This window comes from Pecten maximus, chromosome 18 (assembly GCF_902652985.1).
Source record: "Pecten maximus chromosome 18, xPecMax1.1, whole genome shotgun sequence".
Classification (NCBI taxonomy): Eukaryota; Metazoa; Mollusca; class Bivalvia; order Pectinida; family Pectinidae; genus Pecten; species Pecten maximus.
In genome coordinates, this window is record NC_047032.1 from 24,505,374 (window position 1) to 24,520,404 (window position 15,031).

General features: G+C 37.7%; 1 protein-coding gene across 1 annotated transcript in view; it reads right to left on the bottom strand.

The window, feature by feature from the left end:
- LOC117316882 (cadherin-23-like) overlaps window positions 1-15,031 on the bottom strand; it is a 32,945-nt gene that overhangs the window by 7,792 nt on the left and 10,122 nt on the right. Inside the window, exons 5-9 of the mRNA XM_033871667.1 lie at window positions 10,030-10,182; window positions 8,675-8,812; window positions 6,297-6,419; window positions 1,371-1,553; window positions 532-731 (exon numbers count right to left, since the gene is read on the bottom strand). Of these exons, the coding sequence (XP_033727558.1) occupies window positions 532-731; window positions 1,371-1,553; window positions 6,297-6,419; window positions 8,675-8,812; window positions 10,030-10,182 (797 nt within the window). The remainder of the gene's footprint in view (window positions 1-531; window positions 732-1,370; window positions 1,554-6,296; window positions 6,420-8,674; window positions 8,813-10,029; window positions 10,183-15,031) is intronic.

Genomic DNA, 15,031 nt, shown 5'->3' on the forward strand with positions numbered 1-15,031 from the left:
ACAACAACAAACATCTAAGGAATTCAATGGAAATATATATAATGAGACCGAATTAGTGTACACGTTTAGGAGATTGATATTTGGGCGTTTCCGTCACAATTTTGATCAATGTATGTGTATTTAGGTCCATCGAACATTAAGTATGATAAAACAACGGACAATACCGACATAATGACGAAACAGTAGTTCTAACTCAAAGTAGATAAACGAGGACAACATGTGTACAAAATATTACATTAACAAGCAAACGCTTGAAAAAGTACAATAAAATAGGCCAGGTGTTCCGGAAGGGTGAGCTTCTTCCGCTTCATCGACGACACCCGGCATATAGATCTAGGTAAATAGGGTTAAGTGACATGAGAACTAGGGTGGTTACAAACGGACTCACTACCATATCTAAATACAGCAGACTTCCTATCACACAAAACGATATGATTGGTGCCAAATGATGATGGTGGTGGTGGTGGTGGTGGTGGTGGGGGGGGGGGGGGGGGATGATGATGATGATGATGATGATGATGTTTTACATACCAATCCTTCGTTGCCACTGGAAGTGTATTGAGTCTTTTGGAAGGACGGGGCCTCATTCACGTCGGTGAAGGTCAGAGTGAGGTCGGATGTTACTGTCGCTTCTCCGTCGCTCACAATGATTGACACCGTCACAGTCGTCGCCGAATTCGCCGCCGCCGTCTCGTAATTAATATTGGTTGAAGAAGTCGACAAGAGACCGGCTGTTCAAACATACGATACTTATTTTATATCCAGCATTGTGTATGTTATTTCCATGTCAATATCACGGATATCAGCTAGCTGTAAGAAGTACATGGTTCAAAGGCCTGTAAAAACCACCCATCGCCATCCTTATAATATCAGAATGGTAGTCATAGAAATTGCAATAGTTCACCTTCACAATGCCCGTTCCATATCAATGATCACAGTGGGGATAAAACTTACCTTAAATCTGATTAGAACATATACAGGACAGCAAACACTGTGTGAAATGTAAATATAGATGCTGAACTCCCTTTTAACGACGTTTATTGTCGTTATAAATGACATATATATGCAGGTAAGCATCATACTGCGTGTTTCAGTTTGACATTATTTCAAACATAAATATTAAGAGGTTTTACAGACGGAATTCGCGAATTAGATTTTTTTAATAACGATACGAATGCGATATTCATATGTGGATATGTCATATATTTAAAATTTGTATTGATATCTGTTTTCTATATTTCCCATTTGTTAGTTCGTGATAGTGTAAAGAAACCGCGCAGTATTAGGTTTAATGCAAACTTAAGTTAGGGGTATGGTTATCAAGTTAAACGTGTGAACTGCAGCCTACAGAAACATATCAGATTACTAACTTGAGCTATCTAGACTGAGATACGACATGGCTGATCCGGGATTGCTGAACGCAGTATACGTCAAGGTCTGTCCAGCGTCCGATTCCGTGGCAGTCACCTGGAAAATGGATGTACCCGCCGCCGTGTTCTCTGCCACGCTCGTTGTGGCAGGCAGATTATCAATGGTCGGAGCGGTGTTGATATCTGAGAAGGAAAAATAATAGGCAAGTTATTTTTGGTTGGGGTGATGCTATTTAAGGATTAAACTGTCTTTTTCTGGTGTCTATGGTCGATATAGATGCCAGAGCTTTGCAAACAAACGTCATATTGTGCGCTAGCAAAATATGACACGTTTGTTTGCAAAGCTCTGGCATCTATATCGACCATAGACACACAATAAAAGACAGTTTAATGCTTATATTTACGTTATCGACATATTTTTCAAAATTAAAATTGAGTTAGCATAACAAATGCCAATATTCAGCGACTTCGTCAATGGTGTTCGACAAATGGAACAGCCTATTTTTTCAAAATTCATTTGTCACATGCAGATTGGCAAACATGGAAAATTGTGATTAATTTTGTATTAAATATACATATCTGTATAAAAATCGCGAAATAAACATGCACCCTGCCTAACACCCATACCAATCTTCAAAATCACCCAAGTGTGACTAGAGACCTATGCACTTCCGGCGCGGTAAAAACATCAAAAACCGTGCCTGTACAAACATATGCGTTCTTTTTTCATTCAAACCAGTATCAATTCATCACTAACATTGAGCCACATCATCGCCAATACTTTTGCAAACAATAATTCCTTTTACAATTATGCCACGGTTATCAAAGGTTGATAGAGGACGTGCTATAGCGATGCTTCTGGCAGGGAACACGCAACTTCACGTCGCTCGACAATTCAGAGTTCACAAATCGACTATTAGTCGATTAGTTTCACGTCTTAACGCAACAGGAAGAGTCGATGACCAGCCGAGATCAGGACGTCCACGCGTAACGTCGCGACGTCAAGACCGGGTTCTTAGGTTGGCACACCTGCGTAACAGGAGATTAACGGCCGCTGAAACGGCAAGGAATACGATTGGTAATCATAACCGTCGAATTCATCCCCAAACAGTGATCAACAGACTGCGTGAGGCTAATTTGCGTGCAAGGCGACAGTACGTTGGTTTACCACTAACACCGCAACGTCGAGCACGTCGTATGCAATGGGCAACGGCACATATGCCCAGACGTTTTCCTATGAGACGTTGGAGGTCTATGCTCTTCACCGATGAATCTCGATTCACGTTATTTCGAGCAGATGGCCGTCAACGTGTGTACCGGCGTCGAGGCGAACGTTTTGCTGACGCCTGTGTTTTGGAACACGACCGATTTGGGGGTGGATCAGTTATGGTTTGGGCGGGAATCTCCCATGGTTTGAAGACGCCTTTGGTGATAGTCAATGGGAATTTAACGGCCGTACGCTATCGGGATGAGATCCTTAGGCCCCATGTTGTGCCGTTTGTTAGGCAGCATCATCTAACCTTTCAGCAAGATAACGCGAGACCACACGTTGCAAGAGTCTGTAGAGACTTTCTTGCGACACAGAACATTGTTCCTATAGATTGGCCTCCATATAGCCCCGACCTGTCCCCAATCGAGCATTTGTGGGATGAATTAGACAGAAGAATTCGAAATCGCCGTAACCCCCCAAATACCCTCCCTCAGTTAGCAAATGCACTCGTCCAAGAATGGAATAACATTCCAATACGGAAAGTCAATGCCCTGATGAACTCAATGCAACAAAGAATTAGAGATGTGATAACTGTTCGAGGAGGACACACACGATATTAGGGCACGGTTTCAAAACTGCTGCCATTTCAACTTGGATTCACGTAGGGTACTACCAATCATGACCTTCTAGCAAAGTGACCTGTTCTTAAAAATCTCTAAACATTTAAAGGATGTTACATCAATATTCAATATTAACGATTACATATGAAATTTAAACATAATGCTCACAAGTATTATTTTATTAAACCTACAATTTGAAGTTGCGTTTCTTTTTCGTTTCAGTATATTATCTGAGGGAAAAGTAACAGGAAAAATATGTAAGGTCGGAGAGGCTAATTATTTGTATAACGCTATTTGTTGTCTAAAGATACACGGTGGTAAAGGGAAAACACCGGTAGTTATTCAAACATCGAACTGTTGTTCGCCAACTTCCAGGCTGTATTCAACAATGGAGACAAAGGGAGAAGAAAGTGACATCTGTGTGGTTTTTGCACATTAACGAATGTCTTATGACATCGTGAAAAACCACACGGAAGACAGATATACCGATCTTTAACACTTAATTATTTATTTGTGTACTGACGCCCACATTTAAATCTAAAACCAGAATAAGTTTCTGCAAATTGGGGACAAAATGACTCTTCGGCCAGTCTACTAACTTTAAGGGGCATCTAAACAGCTAATCCAGTCAAAAGAATAATATTTCACAAGTCTATACATTGCTACTATGGTGCAATTTAACAGAATTACCTTGATGAACTTTTAGTATGTATCATGGCAAACCGTGGAACTTGCTGTTAACATGTAATTTGTTTAGCTGGTTGTAAATTTCCACAAAACATACGAAAAATGCATGTTTCAGGGGGACATTATTATCTCATTTGTAAAGCATATATTGTACAAACTAGCCATGTCGTTTTGCTCACAAATGTCTAAAGCACAGAATAGGAGCATTGGTTTGACCAGATTTGACTTTATTGTAGGTATAAACACTGTTTTATTTTGACACTGCAAATGGCGGTCTTGAATGATATCACACAAATATGGCATATAATGAGGCATTTCACACATCAAGAAATGGCAAGAAGAGTGCTTTTATGCCATATTTGTGTTATATTATTCAAAGCCGCCATTTGCATTTCAAGGTCAAAACAAAATAAGCATTTATACATAAAGTAAATTCCGGTCAAAGAAATGATCCTACCCTGTGCTATAGACACTTGTGAGCATAACAGCTTGGCTATCTTTCAGGTTTGGCCATTTGCGTGACTTAGAATTATACCATGCTACATCTTACCATAAAGTAACGCATTAGAAGAAACTGAAAGCATCTACAGCGAATTATTTTGGTATATTACATGACTAGTTTTGTGAAATCTTGAGATATTTATGCTCGTTGGAAATGGCCCTTAATCGCCCTCGTCGTAACCATATGCATTCTACAGAGACAAATCATACTTCTACAACAGAAAAACTCATCTTTGTTTTCTAAATATGTACGCATTAAGTATCCGCCTGAAATGCTGTTATTCAAAACTATAATTTACACCACACTGTTTTTTAATTTTAAAGTATGTTTAGGTACACAATTTTATCTTACACCTGCACTGAATAATAAGATATATATCTCTGCATCAAATCACACAAATATCTCGTTTTTTCAGATACTGAAAATGACTTCCCAGAAGAAAACATTTTTTCTGTGGTTAAAATTGCCTAAGTAAAGACAAGGAAAGGCATTTAAAGTCCTAACAAAGTCGCGTTGCTTATATTATATTTACAATCAATTATATAGATGTATAGTCCCACCAGTTTGACTTGTTATGTTGATCTTTGATTAGCATATCGATTACAGACGAGTCTATAGTCATTTAGGCGAAAATATGCTTTGTATATATACATGTATATTTGTTAGTTGTTTTGATGATTATGTGACATAAAATTAAGGTAAGGTCAGAGGTCATTTCGAGTTATGAGGGGCTAAATGCGGGGTTTAATTCCCTATTGACTCAATTTTGACGAAACGTAACGATATTTTTTTTTATCTTTCTTCATAATTATGATACATTGATATTTTGAAAATAAAAACCAATCGAAAAAAATAACCCATCGTTAAAAAGTAGGTCACAATGGCCCATTTTTTAAAATGCAAATTATGTGGAATTTATATTCTATTTTGTGCCTTAATATACATTAAAACAATATAATTATTTATCAGCCTGGTATAGCATATCCTACTGCTAATGTACCTGTGTGGATGATGTGATGATGGTTGAGTCTGAGAGTGACAATTAATGAACAACGCTACAAGTATGTCCCAACACAAACATACTTCAGAATCGGCAGAACAAGACATGATTTATTTTGTATATTCTTTGTTTGAATTTCTTTTATTTTTCCAGTAAACCCGCCATAACAGATACAAACATACATTTTGCTATTGCTCTATTTCACAGCTGGAGTTCTGATACCGACCAAAGCAGCTGTATGTTCACAAAGTAAAGTTCCCCAAACTTACTCACCCCCAACTTATTTAATGACAGACTTCTTCACTTTACCCTATACTACGTAAAACTATTTCTAATAAGATGATTGTTTTAAACAAAAGCATTTGTCTCCTCAAAAGGTTAAAAGTGAGGGACCAATGACATCACCTTGGCTTACACCTTTGAATGTTCGAAAGGCATTGTTTACCTCTGACCTCTGAAGCAATTGCAAAATGCCCTAATTACATTGCACTGCACAATGTTGTAGGTTGATATAGGTATTCTACACGTTTAGTTTCATCACTTTATAACCATCTTATTGGAGTAAAATGTTTTCCTTAAATCAGGTTTGTACTCCCTTTGTGTTTATACATGTGCTTGTATTATTCAAAAGGCTGTATAAATTTGCCTTATATGGTAAGCATGTGTTTCATAAAAATTCAAAAATTGCCAGTTTCAGAATAATAGTGCATTGAATTTTGTCGAGACCTGTCGGAAAGGTCTCCACCAATCAGAAAACGTCAAAAAGTTTGTATAACTAGTTTCGTAATTGTTCTAAAATAAATAAAGTTTGAAATCTAATTTCAAAATGACACCGATTGAATTTATAGCTAAATGCAAATTTAACAGGAGGGGAGGTAACTCTGAGGTGTCTGTTTGTTGTACTTACCTGTGATGGATATGGTGACGGTGTCCGGTCCCACCAGATTATAACCATCGTACACGTAGACGGACAAAGTGTAGGTGGGTGTGGTCAGACCGATGAGGGACTGGGTCAGGAGAATATCGCCCGCTGAAACCCATAACGCAACATTATTTAAAGGACTATTAACTTTGACCATCCATAATCAGTCCTGTCAGCTGATATTTTGATTTCACCAATAAACTAATATTACTTCACTAACGTTGGCTGATAGTTACAATGTATATTCTCTCCGCTGTCGAGGTCTAAAACTAGCTTAATCTCTTCACCTTTCTAATGTATGGTATTTTTGGTATGACATAGAATTTGCCTACATTTGAGCGAAAGAAACAAATCATATACATTAAACAATATGAGTAAATAAAATACTGTTTTCATTTGTGTACATATGTTTGATAGCGGTGAGTTTCCTAATGACTTCCGACCAATTTGAGCCGAGTCACCGCGAATCTGGTATATTTTAACCTATCCAATTAAACAGGTAAATTTCTTTTTAACACGGGTTTTTTGTAAGACATGTTTTAAACCGTTAATAGATCCTTCCCTAGGTCTAACCTATATTAAAATATCCCGTAACATGTTGACATGAAAACCTGACGGTAGATGTAATCATAAACATTAATAAAAGTGTGCAGAATTATAAAAACAAATTCAGTCAAAGGTTTCGGTAATTTGATTCGTTTTTTTATTTTTATTTTTTTTTTTTTTTTTTATTTTTTGTGTTGTTTTGTATAAAAATGATATTCATTGTGATAATATGCTATTTCTATACACGTAGTATGTAATGTAGAGAGGGCCCTAGTTATGTTCTAATAACTTGGGCCTAATACCTTATGGTTCGAAGCAAATATAATATGTATAAATTAAATTGAGTCATGTTTAGCCGTGAAGTTAGACTGGCGGCAATGGCGTCGACGGCGGCGTCGTTAACATTTCGTTTTAAAGTTTTGTATTTAACTCCGTAGATCAAATAGTATAAGTCTTATTTAACCCAAACGTGGCATATAATTACACCATATAGTGGACAACTCAACAAAACATTCATTTACAGAGTATCATCCATTATTTATGGTCCAGTGACTCTTGAACTGAGGGATGCTGGAAATCTGGACTTTAAAATTGTGTCTATAGCTCAGTTTCTCATAAAGTATCATTGTTATTTCAACTTAACCTGGGGTATAGTTGTATCGTAGTATGGACATCTCAACACATTCTATAGATTAAATTATTTTAATTTTGTTGTTGTAAACACTGCCCTCAAAAAATCCTGTTACAATTATTACGTAAAATACAGCGAAGTCTTTATTACAATTGGTTAGAGTCATAACTTCTTAGGATGTTTTGTTCTTGATTTCAAATCTCCATGCTCATTTTCAACAGTTCATATGTTTTGTTACAATGGAAATCCTCAAAATGCAACATTCTGGAAATGTTCCCCTTTCTTAATATAAATTTCAAAAATGCATGTCCTACATTTTTTTAATGTTAACCAGTTAAACAATTACTTTTATTTGTGTCTGTAAGAAAACCCCATATTTTTATTCATTTTTGAACATTATGGAAAATAGGACCCTCCATTCCCTCTCCCTGCGACTTGAAAGAAGTGAGATTTTTTTCAAATTATTTGCAATCGTCACTTACAAATGGACTATCTTACTGATATCACTTTTTCACAAATGTTGTTGGCCATTCGATTTAAACGTTCCAAGTGTAACAGAACTTTTGGAGGGCAGCGTATTTTGGGGTAAAACACCTTAGATTTTGAGAAATTGATAACTAAAATTCTGTATTGCTTTTTCAATTGATTTACAAATTATTTTATAGACAAATAGGAATGAATTCTTAAACCAATCAGATATATCTTCTTTTTTAACATTTAACACCACACGCCGTTGTTTTGATAGTTTTTAGATTAAAAAGTGAACCGGTCGTACACCTCTGATGAGAAACACTAAGTAAGCATTAGCACAGGCCCTGGCACCTTTTGATCTTTTTAAACACCATATTGGTTGTCTTTCAGATTGCTTCAAATAAAACTCAGGTTGGTCAGATTTGTTGATGGACAAAAATCCGTTGATCCTGTAACAGGTCCTTTTAATGAGTTTTGTGTTTACTTATAGGGACTAGTAACAGTTATAGACCTCCCTTTGTTTACATATAATGCGCATGCGCATTGCACGGTCGTGATTGGTTGTTGTTTATCCGCATATGTAGTTACATTAGATGGAACAGTCTGACTAAATATAGTACGCGCCCGCCTAGCAGACAAGACATATAAGAGCTTCCTGTATGCAAATCAGTTACTACTACGAGTTGTCTACCTTTGATAAGCTAGTAAGACTTACAATGTTGTATCTGGAATGGTGCGCCGACAGGGCTGGTAGTCATATTGTAGAATAGCTGTTGGCTGTCTGTGTCGGTAGATGTTACTGTATGTACAGCTGTACCGACAGATGTGGACCCGCTAGCAATGGACACCGAGCCTGAAAAGACAATGTAAATTCATATCAAGGAAATGAAGTAATGAAGTGAGTGACAAAAATTTAAGGGGTATCTAAACAGCAAATCCAGTCAAAACAGTGATAATTTACAGGCCTATAAATTCCTTCTATGGTGCAATTTAACAGAAGTAATATGATGAACTTTTAGTATGCATCATGGCAAAACGTGGGACTTGCTGTTGACATGTTATTTATTAAGCTGTTTGTAAATTTCAACAAAACATACGAAATATGCATGTTTCAGGGGGACATAATTAGCTCATTTGTATTGGCTCCTACCCTGTGCTACAGACACTTGTGAGCATAACAGCTTGGCTATTTTTCAGGTTTGGTTATTTGCACGGCTTCGAATTATTCCATGCTACATCTTACCACAAAGTAACTCTATAGAAGAAACTGATAGCATCTACAGCAAATTATTGGTGATTGTAAGAAGCTACATGTTCAAACAAACATTTTGGTATTATACATGACTATTTTCGTGCAAATCTTGAGATATTTATTCGTGTTTAAAATTCAACATGATTCTGCTATATAGATGACCCTTAAGTTTGGTAGTTTCATTGAGTCCAACTTGAGTAGAAATTGAAATATTGTGTTTTGAATTGACTGTGATGAGTGGCTTTCTATTGTATTGTTGGCAACATTTAAGTAAATTTACTTTCATTTAACGGATCCTAATTAAAGTCTACTACTTATGACATTAGATTTGTAAACGCTGTGTACGTAAATATTAATTCATCATAAGGCATAATTACATTAACTCGTTCAGGATAATGATAGTAGTACCTAATTACGATAAAGGTATCAAAAGGACGCGAGTCTCGTTCATTCGGAGTGTTCGAGACGGTAACTAATGACTCTAGCATCGTTCTAACCGCTTACTTATGGCGTGGGACTCGTTCTAGTTGCTACAGATAGTAACGAATGATGTGAGCCTTGTTCTGAACGATAATGATATTATAAAATGGCGAAGGCCCCCTTCTGTGTGAATTGTGATCAACTTATATGATTGGAGCCAATTCCTTGATTATACTGTTAAAGCACCCGCTATCACGAACCTTCTTCTGAGTCCAATTGACAAATTACAATTTCCTGGTTAATAACATGACGTAAACATCTCTGTGTGTGATATGATGACATATTACACATTTTCCAGGTTCGGTCGCCCTACAATTAACGATGGCTTATATACCTACCTCCAGGATTTTGGAAGACTGGATCTGCGTTCTGTACGACAGTGACAACGAGTGTTCCGGTGTCGGAGTCTCCGCTGAGGTCAGTACAGGCAATAGCCAGTGAATATGAAGCTTGGTTGAGGGTGGGGTTCTGCTGAGCGTACACCGCGTACTCTAAACACCAAATCGTAGTTAAACTATTATATGGCGACTAAGTGGGTGTCTTCTGACACAAGCATTTTCTTATGTGTGCATTTTACCCCAAAAAACCCACAAAGTCCTTTTCTGAAAAATTGCATATTTTTTTCAAAAACAATCTAGATATCGCGAGATTTAGCATGGAAAAGAGCATAGTGATTGTTTCAAGAAAGCAAATGGTGGCGCGGAGAATATTCCTGTTAATTTTATGACAAAAGGTTCATTATTTCCTGACCGTGTCTTAGCCCTGCTAGTAGTCTTCTCATCTAGAGCAAGTATACACACCGAGAGGGATTCGAGCCATAAACATTCCAAATAAAGACTTTCTGTCCTACACGTACTCATAACACAAGTGGCGGATTTCATTTTTGCTACGATGTTTAATTTTTTTTAAATAAAGTTACTTTTAGAAAACAAATGAAAAAAATATGTTTTGATACACGGTCATTATTCAAATCCTACATAAGGCGTGCATTGATTAAAGTTTTATTTTAAAATTTGCCCTTACGATACACAGTATATCTGTTTTCTGTACATTGTTTAAAATTTGACCGGTAGTCACGTTACCAGGTTCCTGTTATATAACTTGTGTGAAGCATTACTGCCCTGTACTCACTCCTGTTATATAACGTGTGTGAAGCATTACTGCCCTGTACTCACTCCTGTTATATAACTTGTGTGAAGCATTACTGTCCTGTACTCACTCCTGTTATATAACTTGTGTGAAGCATTACTGCCCTGTACTCACTGTTGTTATATAACTTGTGTGAAGCATTACTGCCCTGTACTCACTGTTGTTATATAACTTGTGTGAAGCATTACTGCCCTGTACTCACACCTGTTATATAACTTGTGTGAAGCATTACTGCCCTGTACTCACTCCTGTTATATAACTTGTGTGAAGCATTACTGTCCTGTACTCACTCCTGTTATATAACTTGTGTGAAGCATTACTGCCCTGTACTCACTGTTGTTATATAACTTGTGTGAAGCATTACTGCCCTGTACTCACTGTTGTTATATAACTTGTGTGAAGCATTACTGACCTGTACTCACTCCTGTTATATAACTTGTGTGAAGCATTACTGCCCTGTACTCACTGTTGTTATATAACTTGTGTGAAGCATTACTGACCTGTAATCACTCCTGTTATATAACTTGTGTGAAGCATTACTGCCCTGTACTCACTATTGTTATATAACGTGTGTGAAGCATTACTGCCCTGTACTCGCTCCTGTTATATAACTTGTGTGAAGCATTACTGCCCTGTACTCACTATTGTTATATAACGTGTGTGAAGCATTACTGACCTGTACTCACACCTGTTATATAACGTGTGTGAAGCATTACTGCCCTGTACTCACTGTTGTTATATAACTTGTGTGAAGCATTACTGACCTATACTCACTCCTGTTATATAACGTGTGTGAAGCATTACTGCCCTGTACTCACTGTTGTTATATAACGTGTGTGAAGCATTACTGTCCTGTACTCACTCCTGTTATATAACTTGTGTGAAGCATTACTGCCCTGTACTCACTCCTGTTATATAACTTGTGTGAAGCATTACTGTCCTGTACTCACTGTTGTTATATAACTTGTGTGAAGTATTACTGCCCTGTACTCACTCCTGTTATATAACGTGTGTGAAGCATTACTGTCCTGTACTCACTCCTGTTATATAACTTGAGTTAAGCATTACTGCCCTGTACTCACTCCTGTTATATAACGTGTGTGAAGCATTACTGCCCTGTACTCACTCCTGTTATATAACTTGTGTGAAGCATTACTGCCCTGTACTCACTGTTGTTATATAACTTGTGTGAAGCATTACTGCCCTGTACTCACTCCTGTTATATAACTTGTGTGAAGCATTACTGCCCTGTACTCACTATTGTTATTATAACTTGTGTGAAGCATTACTGCCCTGTACTCACTCCTGTTATATAACTTGTGTGAAGCATTACTGCCCTGTACTCACTGTTGTTATATAACTTGTGTGAAGCATTACTGCCCTGTACTCACTCTTGTTATATAACGTGTGTGAAGCATTACTGTCCTGTACTCACTCCTGTTATATAACTTGTGTGAAGCATTACTGCCATGTACTCACTATTGTTATATAACTTGTGTGAAGCATTACTGCCCTGTACTCACTCCTGTTATATAACTTGTGTGAAGCATTACTGCCCTGTACTCACTCCTGTTATATAACGTGTGTGAAGCATTACTGCCCTGTACTCACTCCTGTTATATAACTTGTGTGAAGCATTACTGCCCTGTACTCACTCCTGTTATATAACTTGTGTGAAGCATTACTGCCCTGTACTCACTCCTGTTATATAACTTGTGTGAAGCATTACTGTCCTGTACTCACTATTGTTATATAACGTGTGTGAAGCATTACTGTCATGTACTCACTCCTGTTATATAACTTGTGTGAAGCATTACTGCCCTGTACTCACTATTGTTATATAACTTGTGTGAAGCATTACTGTCCCTGTACTCACTCCTGTTATATAACTTGTGTGAAGCATTACTGCCCTGTACTCACTCCTGTTATATAACTTGTGTGAAGCATTACTGCCCTGTACTCACTGTTGTTATATAACTTGTGTGAAGCATTACTGCCCTGTACTCACTCTTGTTATATAACTTGTGTGAAGCATTACTGTCCTGTACTCACTCCTGTTATATAACTTGTGTGAAGCATTACTGCCCTGTACTCACTGTTGTTATATAACGTGTGTGAAGCATTACTGTCCTGTACTCACTCCTGTTATAACGTGTGTGAAGCATTACTGTCCTGTACTCACTCCTGTTATATAACTTGTGTGAAGCATTACTGCCCTGTACTCACTCTTGTTATATAACTTGTGTGAAGCATTACTGTCCTGTACTCACTCCTGTTATATAACTTGTGTGAAGCATTACTGCCCTGTACTCACTATTGTTATATAACTTGTGTGAAGCATTACTGCCCTGTACTCACTCCTGTTATATAACTTGTGTGAAGCATTACTGCCCTGTACTCACTCCTGTTATATAACTTGTGTGAAGCATTACTGCCCTGTACTCACTGTTGTTATATAACTTGTGTGAAGCATTACTGTCCTGTACTCACTCTTGTTATATAACTTGTGTGAAGCATTACTGCCCTGTACTCACTCCTGTTATATAACTTGTGTGAAGCATTACTGCCCTGTACTCACTCCTGTTATATAACTTGTGTGAAGCATTACTGCCCTGTACTCACTCCTGTTATATAACTTGTGTGAAGCATTACTGCCCTGTACTCACTCCTGTTATATAACTTGTGTGAAGCATTACTGCCCTGTACTCACTCCTGTTATATAACGTGTGTGAAGCATTACTGTCCTGTACTCACTCCTGTTATATAACTTGTGTGAAGCATTACTGTCCCTGTACTCACTCCTGTTATATAACTTGTGTGAAGCATTACTGTCCCTGTACTCACTATTGTTATATAACTTGTGTGAAGCATTACTGCCCTGTACTCACTCCTGTTATATAACTTGTGTGAAGCATTACTGCCCTGTACTCACTCCTGTTATATAACGTGTGTGAAGCATTACTGCCCTGTACTCACTGTTGTTATATAACTTGTGTGAAGCATTACTGCCCTGTACTCACTCCTGTTATATAACTTGTGTGAAGCATTACTGCCCTGTACTCACTCCTGTTATATAACTTGTGTGAAGCATTACTGCCCTGTACTCACTCCTGTTATATAACGTGTGTGAAGCATTACTGCCCTGTACTCACTCCTGTTATATAACTTGTGTGAAGCATTACTGCCCTGTACTCACTATTGTTATATAACTTGTGTGAAGCATTACTGCCCTGTACTCACTCCTGTTATATAACTTGTGTGAAGCATTACTGCCCTGTACTCACTCCTGTTATATAACTTGTGTGAAGCATTACTGCCCTGTACTCACTGTTGTTATATAACTTGTGTGAAGCATTACTGCCCTGTACTCACTCTTGTTATATAACTTGTGTGAAGCATTACTGTCCTGTACTCACTCCTGTTATATAACTTGTGTGAAGCATTACTGCCCTGTACTCACTGTTGTTATATAACGTGTGTGAAGCATTACTGTCCTGTACTCACTCCTGTTATAACGTGTGTGAAGCATTACTGTCCTGTACTCACTCCTGTTATATAACTTGTGTGAAGCATTACTGCCCTGTACTCACTCTTGTTATATAACTTGTGTGAAGCATTACTGTCCCTGTACTCACTCCTGTTATATAACTTGTGTGAAGCATTACTGCCCTGTACTCACTATTGTTATATAACTTGTGTGAAGCATTACTGTCCTGTACTCACTCCTGTTATATAACTTGTGTGAAGCATTACTGCCCTGTACTCACTCCTGTTATATAACTTGTGTGAAGCATTACTGCCCTGTACTCACTGTTGTTATATAACTTGTGTGAAGCATTACTGCCTGTACTCACTATTGTTATATAACTTGTGTGAAGCATTACTGCCCTGTACTCACTCCTGTTATATAACTTGTGTGAAGCATTACTGCCCTGTACTCACTCCTGTTATATAACTTGTGTGAAGCATTACTGCCCTGTACTCACTCCTGTTATATAACTTGTGTGAAGCATTACTGCCCTGTACTCACTCCTGTTATATAACGTGTGTGAAGCATTACTGCCCTGTACTCACTCCTGTTATGTAACGTGTGTGAAGCATTACTGTCCTGTACTCACTCCTGTTATATAACTTGTGTGAAGCATTACTGTCCTGTACTCACTCCTGTTATATAACTTGTGTGAAGCATTA